This window comes from Erpetoichthys calabaricus, chromosome 13 (genome assembly GCF_900747795.2).
Source record: "Erpetoichthys calabaricus chromosome 13, fErpCal1.3, whole genome shotgun sequence".
NCBI classification, from domain to species: domain Eukaryota; kingdom Metazoa; phylum Chordata; class Cladistia; order Polypteriformes; family Polypteridae; genus Erpetoichthys; species Erpetoichthys calabaricus.
This window is the reverse complement of record NC_041406.2, coordinates 112,239,623-112,259,769: the sequence shown is the minus strand read 5'-3', so window position 1 is coordinate 112,259,769 and position 20,147 is coordinate 112,239,623. Positions and strand designations below refer to the sequence as shown.

Genomic DNA, 20,147 nt, shown 5'->3' with positions numbered 1-20,147 from the left:
GAAAGTCCCAAATTCAGTATCTCGGAAAATTAGAATAGCAATTAAGACCAATGCAAAAAAAAGGATTTTTAGAAATGTTGGCCAACTGAAAGGTATGAACATGAAAAGTATGAGCATGTACAGCACTCAATATTTAGTTGGGGTTCCTTTGGCCTGGATTATTGCAGCAATGCGGCGTGGCATGGAGTCGATCAGTCTGTGGCACTGCTCAGGTGTTATGAGAGCCCATGTTGCTCTGATCGTAGCCTTCCAACTCTTCTGAATTGTTGGGTCTGGAGTATTGCATCTTCCTCTTCACAATACCCCATAGATTTTCTATGGGGTTAAGGTCAGGCGAGTTTGCTGGCCAATCAAGAACAGGGATTATCATGGTTCTTAAACCAGGTACTGGTAGCTTTGGCACTGTGTGCAGGTGCCAGGTCCTGTTGGAAAATGAAATCTGCATCTCCATAAAGTTCGTCAGCAGCAGGAAGCATGAAGTGCTCTAAAACTTCCTGGTAGGCGGCTGTGTTGACCTTGGACCTCAGAAAACACAATGGACCAACACCAGCAGATGACATGGCACCCCAAACTATCACTGACTGTGGAAACTTTACACTGGACCTCACGCAACATGGATTCTGTGCCTCTCCTCTCTTCCTCCAGACTCTGGGACCTTGATTTCCAAAGGAAATGCAAAATTTACTTTCATAAGAGAACATAACTTTGGACCACTCAGCAGCAGTCCTAAGGCGAGACGCTTCTGACGCTTTCTCTTGTTCAAGAGTGGCTTGACACAAGGAATGCGACAGCTGAAACCCATGTCTTGCATTCGTCTGTGCGTGGTGGTTCTTGAAGCACTGACTCCAGCTGCAGTCCACTCTTTGTGAATCTCTCCCACATTTTTGAATGGGTTTTGTTTCACAATCCTCTCCAGGGTGCGGTTATCCCTATTGCTTGTACACTTTTTTTTCTACCACATCTTGTCCTTCCCTTTGCCTCTCTATTAATGTGCTTGGACACAGAGCTCTGTGAACAGCCAGCCTCTTTAGCAATGACCTTTTGTGTTTTGCCTTCCTTGTGCAAGGTGTCAATGGTCGTCTTTTGGACAACTGTCAAGTCAGCAGTCTTCCCCATGATTGTGTAGCCTACAGAACTAGACTGAGAGACCATTTAAAGGCTTTTGCAGGTGTTTTGAGTTAATTAGCTGATTAGAGTGTGGCACCAGGTGTCTTCAATATTGAACCTTTTCACAATATTCTAATTTTCCGAGATACTGAATTTGGGACTTTCATTAGTTCTCAGTTATAATCATCAACATTAAAAGAAAACATTTGAAATACATCAGTCTGTGTGTAATGAATGAATCTAATATACAAGTTTCACTTTTTGAATGGAATTACTGAAATAAATCAACTTTGTCATGATATTCTAATTTTATGACCAGCACCTGTAAGCATCTCTTAAATAGGCTTACACTAAAAGTTCTGTGGATACCATCCAAATGTTGTCCTCCAATATTGCATTGTTTGCACATATTAGCAAGAATCTATTAAACATGTATCATGGCTAAATGATTTAAAGAAAATAATTAAACTTCGTGTGCACTGAGTTTTGTGATTATATTAGGTTAGGCTACTCAGTTTTAGTTCATGACTTTAAATATATAGATTTCATGATAAAATTATATAATCATCGATGTAAACTACCTAGTAGGTGAGAGGCTTGCCATCCTTACAAATCTTTGTTTATATTGCTGTCAATGATAGCTTTTTTTTTCAGTGTATTTTACACATATTTAATCTTTTTTTAGAGAAATGCAAAGAAAGTCTCTTAGATTTCACAGACATGCTGATTTGTAAACAATTTAAAGTCCACATGTCAGCAGTTAGCATATAACTGGGATGTTGTTTATTAGGTCATATGTGTCTCATGAATTAATTGATTGTTGTTAATTTTGCAGAGTCAGTGTTAGTTATTGGTACACGATACTATTGGATTTAAATTGCCTTCAAAATTAATTTGAACAAGCAAAAAACATCAAATATGAGTCAAAAATCAGAACAGAGTCCTTTTTATTTGTAGTCTGAATGTAGCCTTAGTAGCCACTAAAAACAAAGTTAGATACAGCTGATATGGGCAATTCAAGTCATTTTTACTGTTGAGACTTTTTTCCAGCATTGCTCCAGGATTGTTGATGGAGGAGACTGAAGGGATTAACTGTTGTCTCATTGCCTCCACCATAAGTGACTTCTGAGAGACGTATACTAGTACAGATTTGAATACATCCCAAATGCATTGACTAGGATAGAAGTGACAATTTAAAAAAGCTTCCTAATCCTTGCAAAATTATATGTACCCTTCAAAGTTTAGATTAATTGAAATGTTGTTGTTGTTTGCTCAGTATTTTTCCTATTGTAAGTTTGTTTATTGCTAGTGAGAGAGGATCAGGTTCAAATTGTTTCCTTCAAAAATCAATAGTTTGACGTGGAATACAGTAATCCCTATTTATTCGCGGGGGTTGCGTTCCAGAGCCACCCGCGAAATAAGAAAATCCGCGAAGTAGAAACCATATGTTTATATGGTTATTTTTATATTGTCATGCTTGGGTCACAGATTTGCGCAGAAACACAGGAGGTTGTAGAGAGACAGGAACGTTATTCAAACACTGCAAACAAACATTTGTCTCTTTTTCAAAAGTTTAAACTGTGCTCCATGACAAGACAGAGATGACAGTTCTGTCTCACAATTAAAAGAATGCAAACATATCTTCGTCTTCAAAGGAGTGTGTCAGGAGCAGATCATGTCAGAGAGATAGAGAGAGACAAAAGCAAACAAATCAATAGGGCTGTTTGGCTTAAGTATGCGAAGCACCGTGGCACAAAGCTGTTGAAGGCGGCAGCTCACACCCCCTCTGTCAGGAGCAGAGAGAGAGAGAGAGACAGAGTTTGTTTTTCAAGCACAAATCAATACGTGCCCTTCGAGCTTTTAAGTATGCGAAGCACTGTGCAGCATGTCGTTTCACTAAGCAGCTGCACAAAAGATAGTAACGTGAAGATAATCTTTCAGCATTTTTAGACGAGCGTCCGTATCGTCTAGGTGTGCGAACAGCCCCCCTGCTCACACCCCCAACGTCAGAATCAGAGAAAGTGCAAGAGAGAGAAAGAGAAAAGTAAGCTGGGTAGCTTCTCAGCCATCTGCCAATAGCGTCCCTTGTATGAAATCAACTGGGCAAACCAACTGAGGAAGCATGTACCAGAAATTAAAAGACCCATTGTCTGCAGAAACCCGCGAAGCAGCGGAAAATCCGCGATATATATTTAAATATGCTTACATATAAAATCCGCGATGGAGTGAAGCCGCGAAAGGCGAAGCGCGATATAGCGAGGGATTACTGTATAGTGTAACTAGGGGGCTTCGCTCGCCAACCCCTGGTGTTGGGAATGAGAAAGAGCGTGATGTATGAATGAGATATAGAATAGTGTGAAGGTGTAGATGATGCAAATAGAAAGCAAACAATAAAGTGTGTGGCACAGTGTAAAGGTTTATTGGAAAATTTCTTTGTACACGCTGTTTAAGTGTAAAAGGTAATTCCAGGTCAGAACTTGTAAGGTCAATGAAGATGGTTATTGTCGTGATCAGAGTCAAGTTTGTCACAGCTTAGAAAGAGTTGTGTCTCTCCAGGAAGTAATGCAATGACTTGGGTATTTATGTTTTCCACATTAATATTTTTTGGACATAATATACTGCGTTGTGTTAAAAGGGGCATTTGGTCTAATGAGATTGCTGTTCCAAATCTGTCTGTAACTAAGTTGGCGCAGATAAAGGCTTGAGGAATTGTAATAATATCTGGGTGAAGTCTATCTGTATTGGTGAGTGTACCATCTCCCAGTTGTAATAACCAATTGTTATGATCTGGATGTGGACATCGCATGTTTTGTACTAACTGTATCTTTTGAAAGCAATGCCAATTGTCTGCGTATTTTAAGGTGCACTGAACAATAGCTGAGCGCATGGAATGTGGAACAATAGCTAAGCACTGTCTAAAATCTCCTCGTAATAAAAGTACGTTTCCTCCAAAGGGAAGATTATTATTCATAAACGTTTGTAGAAGTTTATGAATGGTGTTGAGTAAGTGAGTGGATGCCATTGTACATTCATCAGTAATTAACAGTTTTGCAAGACGGATGTCATGTGCAGTGCCACTGTTAATGTTCATAGTGGATATCGATGTGTAGGATCTAATGCAGTTCATAAAGATTTCACTTTCAGGTACATCGTTAGTTAGAAGCTTCTGTAGATATTCAGGATATGAATGTAAAGGAGACAGTCTAATTTGACCGTTTTGATAACAACGTGTAAATTCATTACTTGTATTGCCAGTTGTTTCTTCAGGGAAGTTAAGTGAATGACAATGATTGCAAATGACATTCATTAATCCCAATGAATTTTCCTGAATAGTGGACTCATTATTGAACGCGTTGTCAGCTAACTGGCGCAATCGTTTAGCAGGTGTCTGTCGTTGATGTCCGTGACGTGTATGTTTTGCTTGTGCCGTTTGAGAGGCGCGTCGTTGTATGTCCAGTATTTGGGACGTGTTGTTTTGGAGCTGTAATCGATTTGCCTGTGAGGTGTGAGAAGCCCGTTGTAGTTTACGGCGTGCATTGTTTGTATTGAGCCTTGCCCGTTTTTGTATGTCGGTCAGTTGAGCTTTCTCTTTTTGGAGCCTTGCCTGCTTGTTTTCCGGCATTTGAGATGCGCGGTGTAGACGTCTGCGTTTATTTATTTTGTCCCCTCGCTGCCGTTTCTGTATGTCTGAGACGGGAGGTGTTTCGTTTTGAAGCCGTGCCTGTTTCGATGCAGTACTGTGAGACGCGCGCTGCATGCGTCCACGTTCAGTGTGTCTGTCCATTTGGGTTAGTTTCTGTAACTGTGTTAGTTGAGCTTTGCGTTTTTGGAGCCGAGACATTTTTTCTTCCAGAGTTTCAGAAGCGCGTTGGAGCCGACGTGTATTGTTTTTTTTCATGCGGGTTCGTGTGTTTGGTCCCGTTACTCGAGCCGTATCGGTTTGTACCCGTGATCGTGAATTCATGAATTGTTTGTTCTTCAGCGTTAGAAATATGGATAAGTAATAAGGAGGATCGCACTCACTGTTAATATGGAGCCTTTTCTGCGGTTGAACAGTTAATAGTGCCTCATTGTAATGAGATCCACCTATGCTGCATAGTGTGAATTGTGTTTGGTCCCGTTATCCGAGCCGTATCGTTTTGTACCCGTGATCGTGAATTTATGACTTGTTTGTTCTTGAGCGTGATAAATATGGATAAGTAATAAGGAGGATCGCACTCACTGTTAATATGGAGCCTTTTGTGCGGTTGAACGGTTAATAGTGCCTTATTGTAATGAGATCCACCTATGCTGCATAGTGTGAACGTGTTGAGATGACGTATGTTTAATACGGACGGTTCATTTAGAAATGGGGCTTTGTGTGTAGATTTGTGCATATTTGCGTTGTTGATTTGTTTCAGGGTGCACTGTTCCAATGCGATGCAATATTTGTCCACATATGCGAAAGCAGTATGGGCCATTGCCTTTTGGTGGCCTGATATTTACTCCGGTAGATGCAAAAGCAAATGAACTATTGTAGGATCTAATGCAGTTCATAAAGTTTTTACTTTCAGGTACATCGTTAGTTAGAAGCTTCTGTAGATATTCAGGATATGAATGTAAAGGAGGCAGTCTAATCTGACCCTTTTGACAACAACGTGTAAATTCATTACTTGTATTGCCAGTTGTTTCTTCAGGGAAGTTAAGTGAATGACAATGATTGCAAATGACATTCATTAATCCCAATGAATTTTCCTCAATAGTGGACTCATTATTGAACGCGTTGTCAGCTAAGTGGCGCAATCGTATAGCAGGTGTCTGCGGACGGTTCCTTTAGAAATGGGGCTTTGGGTGTCACTTTTTATTGATGTTAGTGTGTTTGTGGGTCTGAATCGTCGTTGTTGTGAACGTTTCGTGTGCCATGTCCGTAGTCTGTCCCGTTTCGTCTCTAATGGGCTTGGTGTGGCGGTCACGGCTTCTTTTTTTTGGTGTGGTAGGAGCTTGTTGAATCCTCCTCTTTGTGTACGTCCCGTTTCATGTGCAATGGGATTCGTGCGGCGCTGTGTGCTTTGCCGGCGTCTGGGGGGGGTGGGGGGATGTTGCTTGGAGGGGGTGGTGGGATTGGTGGGGCGCGAGCGTCTTCTTTCTTTTTGTGTGCCAGGGGCTTGTTGAATCGTCCTCTTTGTGCGTGTCCCATCCTGCGGCGCTGTGTGCGTCGCCTGCGTTTGACTCCTTTCTTCTGTGCTGACTCCTTTTTTCTGTGGTCGCGGCGCCTCATTTCTTTGACTTCTTTTTTCTGTGCTCACTCCTTTTTTCTGTGGCCGCGGCTTTTCTGTGGTCGCGGCCGCCTCTCGCGGCGCCTCATTTCTTGGGGCGCCTTGCGCAGTACGTCTTTTTGCGGCTACGGCCCATGGCCGGATGTCCCTGCGTCCATCCGGTTTAGCATTCTCGGTTAGTAATGTGGATTGCTTCATATGTTAAGGAAAATTTTACAATGCAGTACACAAATTACACCGTGAATGACAAGAATGTAGCTTAGTATAAATAGTTGATTTTAATGTTGTCTTACTGAATGTATTCATTCCTCCTTGGCATTTTCATAAACTACCACCTTTTTTTACAAAACGTGAACATGTTTAATTTGTGTCCTAGCTCTCCACTCCATTTGTGGTTGAAAACAAAATTACAGTTTAGAAAAGAAATGCAACTGGCACAGCCTGCTATTTCACTATAACTAATGGCACAAGATCTTATGTAACCTATAGCTATATGCTATAGGAAATTCCATGTAATTGTCTGCCAGTGGGAAATTTGACAATAATCCCTCCTGTGAAATTAAGTATGATGTTCAGTACCTTACAGCGCTGAAATCACACCAGTGGTGGCACATGTATGGGTCTTTTCAATAAATGATGTGCAAAGTACAAAAACTCCAGAGTCAAACGAACTGTCAGATGTATATAAAAATGAGTGAAAAATATAAATACCGCAATATGGAATTTACCTGTCCTCATCATGGGATGTTAAGTTTGTAGTTGATGTCTGTGTGAGCTGGAGTGATTGAGGTGTTTAGTGCAACTCAGTACCATGAGCTGGATTTATTTGTGATAATGTACAAAAACATTCCTCTTTTTTTTTTATATATATATGTAAATGTCTTTGTATATTCTTTTTTAGGTATTGAGCACATTTATATATTCAACTCCTTTTTTGCCCTAAAATATTTTCAGTCACTAACATTTTGTAATCACTTACACTCATTCGACCAGTACAACATGCTTCAAAAACACAGGTGAAGTTAAATTGATATCTTTTTCATTTGTGTCTCACAGTGTTATTGCTGGCATTTTCTAGTTACTGGTTGTTTTGATCAGTTTTCTTATTCACCAAGGTCTGAGTAATGAGAGCTGGTCCATCATGAAGAACATGGCAACAGAACTGGGAATCATTATAATTGGTTACTTCACCCTTGTTCCTGCAATCCAGGTATTGTTTGACAATAGTTTCTCTAGCATTTGTCATGACTTTTAGTAGACCTTGCTGCTCTGTTCCACAACTCACGTTTTCACGTTAATGCAGCTACAGTCAACCAAGTGTGATCCTCATAAATCAATAATAATAATAATAAATATTCTTTACATTTATATGGTGCTTTTCTCATCTGGCCTTTTCTAACTGTGACTCAATTTCCCATGTCTTCATTTAGGAGTTTTGTCTCTTCGCTGTGGTGGGACTTGTGTCAGATTTCTTTTTGCAGATGTTTTTCTTTACTACAGTCCTCTCCATTGATATTCGACGTATGGAGGTGAGCACAATTCAGGGGATATGAACTCTCTCTGTTAACCAAACCTGTTTTGTTTAAACCATCTCACAAGATATCGATAGGTAAAATGCAAGAAGTTCTTGTTACTTTTTGTTATGTCATCTTTATTTGCAGCATTTAGTCTAATGTAAAAGTGTTTTCATGAGAAAATATCTAATTAGTGCTCAGATAATAAGATATAAAAAAATTGGGTAGTTTAACTTTCTCTCAGTGCTATATACAGTAGTAAGTACAATTGCCCAAAAACTGGTGATTTCAAATTGTTCATAAGTAATTCTTACCAACACAAGTCATATATGTCATTTGGACAGTCATATATTAAAATGGACTTTGGAAAAGAAAGCAGTCTATGGATGTCCACTCAATAGCTCACATTTTTAAACTTTGAAAGATGTACAGTTGGTCCAAGCACTTTGACAGTGGTAGTGTTTAGTGACAAGAAGAGAAAATAAAAACATTTCTTTAACCTTAGTCCATATCCTCCATAGTAAACATAAATAATAAGGAAAAAGAATACAAGCAAATGGAAGGACATACTGTATAATGACCACAAATGCTTAGGATACAGCACCAAGCTGAGAGTTCTAAAAATGCAAACTTCTGTCCTATAAATGTAAATACGTGTTCTGTATAATTAACTGATCTCTTCCAGCCTTTTAAAGTGAATATGTGCTCATCTGCAGCAGTGGTAACTTTTTTTTATGCTCCATCTCTTTTGAATGAAAATACTTTTCATTTTTTTAATATGTCCTCAACAAATTACAGTATAGAGCAGCAGATGGCATGCAATATTGCAAACAATAGTATTGCAGCAGAAATCCCTACCCAGATTGCACCCCCTAGTCCATATGCAATTTGAGTGTTTGGGATCATTTTAGTTTTCATCATGTTATTTCAAGTAAAGCTTAATATAAATACAGGCAGTTCCCGGGTTACGTACGAGATAGGGACTGTAGGTTTGTACTTAAGTTGAATTTGTATGCAAGTCGGAACAGGTACATTATTTTAATAAATGCTGTTGTTGACTAACTGTAACCAAGTGCTCTGCCAATGAATGATGGAGTTTCACCTCTCTCTGACCTTTTTATTATTTCTACTTTATTTTCAATGGTGATGGTTTTTCTCTTCTTTACTGTATCACCAACACTTGCATCAGGTTTGTGTTTCAGAGACATTCTTGAAGAGTGAAGGCAAAATTTTAAGATGAGCTCTTCTGCACAGCACTGTACACACTATCACAGCTGGATGGCACCCATCGTCAACACATCTGATGTACTGACAAGAGACAACTTTCTGCTATGTGCGTAACAGTATAAGCAGGATTGCTATTGAGAATAAATGGGGCGGCGAGGGGGGGTTCATCACCCACTCACCACACAGTCGCCTCCACTACAGTATGCTGCCTGCAGCATCCGTCCACCGAGAACGAACACAGTGCGGCCAAAGGCAGATAGGGAATCGCCCACCACCGCCCCCATTCAACAGGCAGCCACCCGATGCACACTACGATGCTACCCCCCGCCACCCCGTTCACCCTCAATAGCCTCCGTTCAGCGTCACCGCTTGCAGCATTACCAGCTGCCCACTGAGAATGAACGGGGCAGCCGTGTGTGATGGGCGGGCAGTGAAATGCCCCCTTCCGCTCCATCCAGCCTGCGTCCAGTCAGGAGCAGTAGCTCCGGCGGGGTAGTGGGCAGGCAGCGAACCGCCCCATCAAGCCTCTGTCCTGCACACAAGTGATAGCTGTGGCCCCGGTGAATATGGACCATGGGTCACCGCTTGCTGCTGGGAGCCGCCCAAGGTACACTACATTGCGTGAGCAGTGAAATTGCCCCCTCCAACCTCCGTCCAGCCACTGCTTGCTGCGTCCCCAGGCCGAAGATGACGGAGCAGCAGTTACTGAGGCGCTTGCTTCGCAGCTGCGGCCCCGTTCGTAAGTCGTAGGTCGGATGTCCGTAACCTGGGGACTACCTGTATGTGATTTGTAAAGCACCGTCCTATTAAACTATAGTCCTTCAGCAAACTACATCCCAGAGGTTTTCTCTTTATCTCCAGCTGACAAAACCACATGAAGGCAAGTTACACTGAGTTTAAAACTCATAGACTGTTGTAATTTAAGAGAAATCCAATAACCAAGAAACATTAGCTGAAATCACTTGTACTATGTAACCTTTTGCTGACGATATGTTTGTTGTGAATCGGATTTGACAAAGTTCATGCCTGTCTCAGCTGCAGAAAATCTGCACAGGCAAAAGATAACAATACTATTATCCTTAAAATTGGGCGGGGAAAAGGCAAGGGATGTGAAGCACCATAGAAACACTCCCCCATCCCCATTATTCACCTGAAATATGTATTAGTATTTGAAAATGAAATTTATTTTTCTTGTGTATGAGAGTTCAGTAATTTTAGATAATAGCAAGTTCATTGTTTACATGTACCTCATTGCAAAGTACATGTATGTAGCTGCAAGGATATTAAACATATTTTAAAATATTTAAGCAATATTTTACCTATGAAACATTCTAATCTCAATTATCACTTCCCATCTCCTGAGGACTTATCTAGCATAAATGTTACGTGTACCAATGTGTGGATTGAGTCATGTGACCTTTCTTACTGTGGATATTGCCTAGATCCACTTTTAGTATTAAAAGCATTAAATAAGATGGGTTGAGTAAAGTATTGACAGTTACCCATACAGATATGATTTTAGCTTTATTTTCAGTTAAAGAAGAGAATTATAATGTAGAATCTTAGTCTTGTTACCTAACATGGTATATTGGAAAATCTCAATATTTTTATAATCTAAGTGTCTGAATGATATTGAATTGTTTGGTTCCTGACAGTTCTCAAACTACACCCATGAACTTAGATAATTATTTAGAAGTGCTAAAAACCTGTACTACTACTCTGCCACCAAAGGTGTTAGATACTGAACTGCAGGTGGAACTAGTGTTGCATGGTTGGTAGAGTTTTGAATTTTTGTTTTCTTCTGGAATTAATTTAGTCAAAAATGTTAGATTACTATCCCAGACATTGTTTTGCACTGTGTGGAGTTGAATTTGTATGTCTTACCATTTGAAAAAACACATTGTGACTCCAGTTAGCTGATCTGAATCGACGTCTGCCTGCTGAAGCTTGCCTTCCTCCTGCCAAGTCCTCTACACTCCGAGCACGAGATTCACAGCAAAGATGCGAGAGACAGACAGCACTGCGAACTTCAACTCCCCATACAATTACGCTTCAGCCATCCTCTTTTCGGAACTTGCGCCTCCCGAAGAGATTGCGTGTCATTTATTTCCTTGCAAGAACACGTCTTGCTCAGCGTATTATTATGGTGAGTTGCATTTTTTTTTGTGTGGTCTTTCATTAGTCTTCTTAGACAATGTTTAAGAAATTGTAATAATTACAGTTTAATAACTTGCATGAAAGCATCAGTTATTTGTGCTGTCATGGCTGAAAAGGGGGAAATATTTGCTTTAGCACATTTCAGAATCACTTTATTGCTAGCATGTGAAACATACCAAAATTGACTTTGGTTAGGTGCAAAAACATGGAATACAACACAATACCAACTGAAGACAACACCATTTCAACCCACCATTAACCTGACCCTGTGCAAACAACTATACAAATACAGGTTTCTTGAACAAAAACATTTACAAACTTCAATAGTACTGTCAATAAAATAAAAAAAATATGTAAAATAATATAAATATCAAATGGTTACAAACTGAACAAGTATGAACTATATACAAATAGACAAACAGCATAGTTACTAGTTATATGTTGTAAAAACAGGAGTAACCCTATGGAAGTTTATTTAGGATTTGAATACTTTGAGGAAAGAAGCGGCGGAGATGATATGTAGTTTGGGTTGCGATAAACCGGTACCTCCTCTATGATGGCAATGTAATGTACTGAGTTGCTGAGATGGTTGGAGTTAGCTGCAATCTTTCCTGGTTTCTGTTTTGCTCTGGTGATGAACAGATCTTTTATGAACAGATCTAATGCTGAGGGACAACAACCAATTATTTTCTCTGCTGAACAAATCACCTGCCTCAACTGACTCTTCGAAGGGGAGGAGGCAGAAGGAAACCAAACAATGATGGAGATGGTCACAATACCTCTGAATGCTGGCTGAGTAAAAATTTAACAATATAAAATTGTTGTTCTTGTTTGGGGTGATGTCGTTTTTGTACATCAGGTGTAGTGTATCTTGGAGGCAGAAGAACATAAAAGCTATTTTATGTAATGTCACTGGTGTGGTGCCATCATGTGCTTTTCTAACCCTTCCCCACCAGTATGTAATGGAGATTGTGTATTAGCTGATATATAACTTGCAGCACCTCATCTGGTTGCTAATGACTGCATATCTTGTTAGATAGATTGCTTGGCTCTTTCTTGTTTTCCTTTCAAGGAGTTAAAGCAAAGAATGAACAGTGACAATATATTAGAAATATTTCTGAGATGGTTTTTCCAGTTGGAAAATGTAACTATTTTATAAAAGCTCGATTTAAATATTTTTCCTTACAGTGCTTAATCTTGGACATTCCAGGATGGTAGAAATGTTTGTTTATACATCCATTTTCAAAATTGCTTAGTTTAAGGATCACAGGAAGCTGGTTCCAATCCCAGCATGGCAGGAAAGAATCCATTACATCAAAGTGCATACCCACAACCATGGGCACTCATACCAGACCAGTTTAAAAAACTTGACCGAACTAGTGTGGTGCTGAGGTGTCACCTGTTGAATGGCTGCACTCGGGTCCTAATTTGGTATCCTGAGTTGGTTTGTCATGCAGTGGGTGTAGCAATGTGCTTTATCAGCGCATGCTCCTAACCTCTCTCTCTTAAAAACTGGTAAGCTGGGTTTGTACTTGACGCGAAGCGACACATACACCTGCAGACACTGCTGTTATGCAAGCAGTGTACTGTTTATACTTGTGCACGTACTTTATGTAAATTTGCAGGATTCCACTAGGTGGCAGTGCGAGATATTATCACAGTGAGAAAACAACATTCAGTTTCTCTGTGTTGTGAATTGCCCAAAACATCCATTAAATTCCCAGGACACCTTGCCAACAGTATCTCTGAAAAGGATGGATGTTTAATGATTTCATCCATCAATCGAGGGACGTGCCAATTCCAGCAAAAATCTGTCACAAGGCAGAAACAATCCCTGGACAGGGCATCAGCTCATCGCAAGGTGAATACAAGCACACACATGCACTAGCACCATTTTAGTTTCACCAAATCCCCAAACCTGCTTATCCTTGGAAGGAAACCAGAGCACACTGTGGAAACCCACCAGGAAAACATGCAAACTCCAAGCAGGGAATACCAGGGACGTGACTCCTGACTGTAAGGCAGCAGCGCTACCACTCTGCCACCATGCCGCCCTCACATATATGATTATTAACAATATTAAATCATTAACTTCATTTAAATAGATATCTGTAAAAGGTAACATACATGCTTTAACACATTGCATCATGAATGTGACATAAACTATAAATCTAAGGATTCTAAACGTGCAGAGACCTGGAATATCATAAATTTAATTTGTTTTATGTGGCAGTCACAGCCTGCTGTTGCTTTCAGCGCAGGAGGATTCCCCAGAAGCTTGTAGCAATTAACAACGTTTCAGGTTTCAGATGATGTTTACAACGTTCTGCTTTAATGACAAAATAAACAACAAGATTAAAGTGGAAATTTCGAGATTGAAGTTGAATTTTTCACTTTAATCACAAAATAAACTTTTTTTTTTTTTTTTCTTCTTCTTCACTGTGTCCCTAATTTTTTTTTCTATGTGGCTCAAATACACTTTGGTACATTATGATGCTGTTGCAAGGGTGTGCAGAAAATAAAAAAGAGAGCACAAAATATGGTATGTGAGACCTTTACGATGGGGAATATGCATTGCTTGTATTGCCTATGTGAGAAATAGATGAAGAAAAGCACCACAAACACATTTGTATGTCAGCATTTCAGTTTGATGTTTTTCTTCAACACATCGAACCATTCATCAATCATTGAAGCAAATACATTGATCCTGTAGGATCTCCAAAGAGGCTTGCTGTCACATGTTGATAGTAAAAAAGACTCTGACATCATGTCCCAACTTGAGCACACTGCGCCCTCCAATTTTTTTGATGGTAGTGCAACTCGTGCATGCGTCACATTAATTTCTGAGGATGTGCTCAGAGGATGCGTCAAATGAATGCCAGGAACACTTGGCAGCCATGATGTGTACGCGTTCTGAGCATGAAATATAAACCGGCCCTAGGTGGCAGTGCTAAATACTTTGTTATATATAATTAAAATATATCATCCCTATTGAAGACGAAAATGGTAAAAATATGTTTCTCTTAATTCTGCTAGTTCTTTAACATATTAACATGTAAATGATTACAATATTTAATTTTTTTTTTTATTTTATTTTGATTTTTGGAAGTAATGTGTCTTATTTTGAAATTCCATACCAGGGGTTATCAAACTAGGGGCTGCAGAAGCCCTGCTGAAGTTGAGATTCTTAATAAATGAAGCCAGATTTTAAAGTCTGTCTTTAAATATCTCTTGTAGTCTTTTAAATAAGTATACTGTATAACAAAGTATGCAAAAAATGTCTAACTGATACTTGTGAGACAAAGAAAACAATATAATTTTGTTGTTCTAAATCCTTTTTTTTAATATACAGTGTAACATTTTGATAAGAGTATCTTTTGTCTAAATCTAAATACAGTAGTTTATTTTTTAAGCCAATGCCCCCCAAAGCTTTATACCATCTGGTCAGCACTGCCAGACCTTGAATTGCTTATTTTACTCTTAAACATATCATTCATTGTTTTTAATTGCTCTTTATGAGCAATAATATGCACATAGAAAAGGAAGTAGCAGTTCTCCGTCTGACTTGTTGACTTGTTTCCATTTATACCTGTTTGTATTCATCATGATATATCTGGTTTTAATAAAATATTTAAAAGAGAAATAAGTGAAGAAAATGAGAATCACTTGTCCACTTCAGGATACAAATCATTTGGATGCTGTTTTTCAAAATGAAAAACTTGTGATATAAGAATGACCTGACATGACATGCCTGAATGAAAAAACTAACGATGTAACATTAAAGATGATCTTTTATTGGCAAAATTTTTTTTTATCTTATTAAGCAGTCTCCTTTGAAAAGAACCTGTAGCAACTATGGCCGTCCAATACCAGTTTTGCCTACCTCTGCTTTACATAAATTAAAAACTATAGGAACACCATATTTATCCCTAAGGTGCCTTATTTTTAGCATCACCTAATTCAGAAAAAAGTTAGCTGCCCCATAAAAACAACCACAACAATTTGTTTTTTGTATAGCCCAAACTCGCACAAGGAGTGCCACAATGGGCTTTAACAGGCCCTGTTTTTTGACAGCTTCCCTGCCTTGACACCCTAAGAAGATGATAAAAAAAAAAAAAAACTCCCCCAAAAAAAACCCTTGTATAGAGAGACCCCTTTCTAGGTATGTTGGGCATGCAATTGTTTTAAAAAAAAATGGGGTCAATACAATGCATAAAACAAATTGGATGTATTTCTCTTCTCAGATCTAAATGGCGAATCTATCATTGTTACCTCAGAAATACAATACTCTAGTACAATAGTAATAGTACAAGCTACAAAGCAAAATGCAAGAATAGAATTTATTACATATGAGGATTCAGAGGAGACCTTGGCCAACAAGCTGCATCCCCATCCTACCCTAAATCCCCAACCCCCCACAGGCCATTCCACAGCTCTGTCAGTGCTGGGCCAGCTAATCTGATGAACTGACCTTTTTACCAATGATTCCAGTGCTCCTTTGTCAGAGATGACTTTTGCATAGGCAGGCAGTAGAGCAGTGGCACAGAGAATACAGAGAATAGAAACAGAGTAGGTGAGTGTTAGTGACAAATTATAAATATCATATTTCTTATGTTTTAGTACTAGTGACTAGCAACAGAGATGTAGTATGCACACATTCCACCATTTCTTCTCTAAGTAGTAGGTGAATCAGTATGTTAATTTTGACTTTTGCGTATTGAGCAGTATTTTTCCACACGTGCCCTCTAGAATTTCCAATTTAATTTTGAAATTGTTGTTCTTTTGTGGGTTTTTTTTGAGGTCTGTGATTAGCAAGTGAGCTATGTGACTCTTTATTCTGAAAAAGTCATGTAAATTTACAATGTTTACACTACAGAAATATGCCATAAAATGTGACTTGGACTGTAGGGACTCTTATCCAAAATGTCTGTCTAAACTGATTTAGTTGTATAATGCAATCCAAAACCATGTTAAATATCCTGAGAAAGAGCAGAGTACAGAAGATATATTAAAGTTTCATAGCTATCAGAATTCCACAGAAGTCCCACTTACTCTACTGATCTTGTCTCTTCTGGGGCAATTCACACATGGTGTTAAAAATTTCAATTGGGGATATAATATTTGCTCTCTCTCTTTCTGCCAGGTGGGCACTGTGATCTGGATTGGGATTTTGGTATACACAGATCCTGCTGGACTGGGCACATATCTAGCTGCTCAAGTGTCAGAGCAGAGTCCTCTGGGCGATGCAGGGCTGCCTCCATTGGCTGTGCCTCCTGTCTTTCCTGGTGGGGCTCCAGAAAGTTCTTTGAATGTGTTGCCACCTTCTGATCCAACCCCATTTTTGGAGAACAAATCACAAGACGATCAACAGTTTGTGTGGAACATTCCCGCAGGCCATGTTTCAGCACCAGACATTGCTGCTGGCCCAGAGATTTCTTGGAGCCCTGGAGAAGAGGAGATTTGGAGAAAGTTATCCTTTCGACACTGGCCTTCACTCTTTGGCTATTATAATATCACCCTGGCTAAGAGGTATTCTTATGCATTTGTGAGTGAATGAAACTTTTATATTTTACTTGATAAGGAATATATGCTGTATTACTGATGATTAAAATTTTCAGAGAGATGATTTATTCTTCTATGTTTTGTAACTGTATAGCAAAACAGCTTACTGATTAACTTTGCTTATCTGGGAGTTTGCAGTAAATCCAGTGCATATAAAAAGTGTTCACTACCTTAGGTGTTTTCACATTTTATTGTTATTTTGAATTATAGTAGACATTAACCAACCCTTTAATGGTCAAAGTGAAAACAGATCTCTGCAGAGTGATCTAAATTAATTGGAAATGTAAAGCGCAAAATAATTGATTTATTGCATAAGTAGTCCCCCAGTCAGTATTTAGCAGATTGACCTTTTGTAGCATTAACTACCTTGAGTCGGTGTGGACAGGTCTCTATCAGCTTTGCACATCTAGACATGTCCATAATTTCCCATTCCTCTTTTCAAAACTGCTTAAGCTCTGTTAGATTGCATGGTTGTGAGTTAACAGTCCAGTAACAAATTGTCAATTGATCTGAACTCTGACTTGGCTACTGCAGAGCATTAACATTGGTGTTTTTTTTTTTTGCCAGTCCTGACTAACTTTGGCTTTATATTTGGGGTCATTGTCTTTCTGGAAAATATTTTTTTTTCTCAAGGTGCAGGTTTCTTGCAGACTGCAACAGGTTTTCCTCTAGGATTTCCATATATTTGATTACATTCATTTTCCTCTTCTAAAGCCTGCTGCAGAGAAACATCCCACAGCAATATGCTGTTACTTCCTTGCTTCATGGTGAGGGTTGTACCGAGACCCCAGGAGACTAACTTAAGCCCAGTGCAGCTGCAAAATCAAAACACCACTATCATGATATCAGGAATACTTAATATTCTTAACAGAAATCTTTCAGGTTTCCGTGACCAACACTTGTCCTTATTTAACCCATTCTCTTAAGGAAGCTATGGTTTCCTTTGCTCATTTTGGTGCCCAATTTAACCTTTAGTGTACCCGATTACGCACTCATGTATAGAATAAACCAGTATTAAACTCAAGGCATATTATTAACTGTCCAGTATAACAAGATGTATACTAGTTGGTTGTCTCATGATATATGTTCATATTTTTAATGCACTCCTGTAGACTATTAACTTTTTACAGAATAACACCTCAAATTCCATAAAGTGTCAACAAACATACTTATCTTTCCTTGAAGGAAAACTGACACTCCTTTTATTATCCCTTACATAACAAAGGATAGCAAAACCTTGGTGTCACTCCCTTCACTTTTCACAGACCATAAGATCTTGCTTGAACTCTGAGACTGTCTTTCCTAGTTAACCAGCAGCTTTTACGGCTGGGGTCAATCTAGCATTTCAGTAATTGTGCCTGTAGAAATCTGCCTTGATATCTTCTGCATACAACATATGGATATTCTTTAGGCAATGTGTACAGTGGGTATAGAAAAGAAACACCCCCTTCAAAATATTCCAATTTTTTTGCTTTACAGCCTTAAATAAAAACACATAAACCAATATTTTTTCTAGCTTTACCTACTCAATGCAATCTATAACATCCAAGTGAAAGATCTTACAGCTACAGTTCAGAAAAATTATAAAAAGTCAAAAACAAGACATACTGAGATTAATAAAGGATCACCCCTCAATGTCAATATTTTGTTTTACCACCTTTTGCTTTAATGACAGCCTTGAGTCTGTTGGGATACTTCTCTGTCAGCTTTGCACATCTAGACTGAGCAATATTTGCCCACTCTTCTTTATAGAACTGTTCAAGTTCGGTCAAATTGGATGGTGAGCATTGGTGGACTGCTATCTTCAAATCTTTCCACAGATTTTCAATGGGATTTAGGTCTGGGCTCTTACTGGGCCACACGTGGATATTCACTTTTTTCTCCTTCAGCCACTGTGTGGTCAGTTTTGCTGTGTGCTTCGGGTCTTTGTCGTGTTGAAAGGTGAACATTCTGTCCATTATCAACTTTCTGGCAGAGGGTAGCAAGTTTCCCCTCAAGATCTTATTTCACGGTATTTTGCCCCATCCATTTTTTGTTCTACCCTAATGAGAGCCCCAGGCCCTGCGGCAGATAAACACCCCCACAACAGGATGCTACCACCTCTATACTTTACTGTAGGTATGGTGTGTTGTGGATGGTGAGCTGCATTGGATTTCCGCCATTTATACCGTTTGGTATTGAGGCCAGATAGTTCGATTTTGGTCTCATCTGACCATAAAACCTTTTTCCAATTGGCATCACAATCTTCAAGGTGCATTCTGACAAAGCTCAAACGAGCATTAATGTGGCCTTTCTTGAGAAGTAAGTGTCTTTTTCCTTGCGACCCTCCTGAAAAAGCCACAATTGTGGAGTGCTTGTGAAATTGTTGTCACATGCACACAATGACTGCTCTTTTCCATAAAATCCTGTAACTCCTTCAAAGTGGCCATTGGCCTCTTGGCAGCCTCTCTTACCAGTTTCCTCCATGCTCTTCCATTCAGTTTGGAGAGACAGCCGGATCCAGGGAGGGTCCTAGTAGAACCAAACACTTGCCACTTCTTTATTATGGACTTTACTGTGCTCCTTGGGATTGATAAAGCCTTTGAGATTTTTTTGTATCTATCTCCTGCCTTATGTCTGTCCACAACTCTATCCGAGATGTTTTGAAAGTGGCTTGCCACCCATAGTCAGTTGTTTGCTGTCAGTTGCACTACAAAGCAAGGGAATGCTCCAGGAACAGCTGTTTTTATTCGTCACTAATCACGCGGATTACAGTTGATCACAAGTGGAAGCCAGTAACCATGGTCTGCAATGGAAATGATGGTTACTTATACCTGATTGAGTTTACAAATATTGTTTAGGAGGGGGGTGATTCTTTATTAATCTCAATATTTCTTGTTTTTTATTTTTTTTTAAATTCTTCTAAACTGTAGCTGTGATATCTTTCAACAAAAAAATGGGAGTATTTCAAAGGGGGTGATTCTTTTCTATACCCACTGTAACTTGTGTTCTCAAAATATTACTTGGGCCCATAAAGTATTGTTTGCACAAGATTAAAAAGACTTTAGAGACTTCAATATAAGATGGCTTAAGAAGAGGATAAAACGATTACTTCAACCTGCTTCTTTAAATTTAAGGGTGAATTCTTGAAGGTAGAAATTTTTTAAGGTGCCATTTTCAAATTCATGTCTGGGGATAGTGCACATTTAGTTTCCTTGTCTCAGTAGTGAGTGAGAAGTATGGGAATGCCTCACCAAATAAGCACACTAAGACATGCAATTGCACTTTTATTTTTGAATGATTTAGTTTTTCTTAAACTTTTTGGTGTCATGGCCCACTCTTGCAA

The 20,147-nt window shown here is 39.2% G+C and overlaps 1 protein-coding gene across 1 annotated transcript in view; it reads left to right on the top strand.

The window, feature by feature from the left end:
* The window catches only part of scap (SREBF chaperone), a 161,111-nt gene that overhangs the window by 105,799 nt on the left and 35,165 nt on the right, over positions 1–20,147 (top strand). The window contains exons 10-13 of the mRNA XM_028817467.2: positions 7,478–7,572; positions 7,793–7,891; positions 11,016–11,249; positions 16,404–16,789. Coding sequence (XP_028673300.1) covers positions 7,478–7,572; positions 7,793–7,891; positions 11,016–11,249; positions 16,404–16,789 — 814 coding nt within the window. The remainder of the gene's footprint in view (positions 1–7,477; positions 7,573–7,792; positions 7,892–11,015; positions 11,250–16,403; positions 16,790–20,147) is intronic.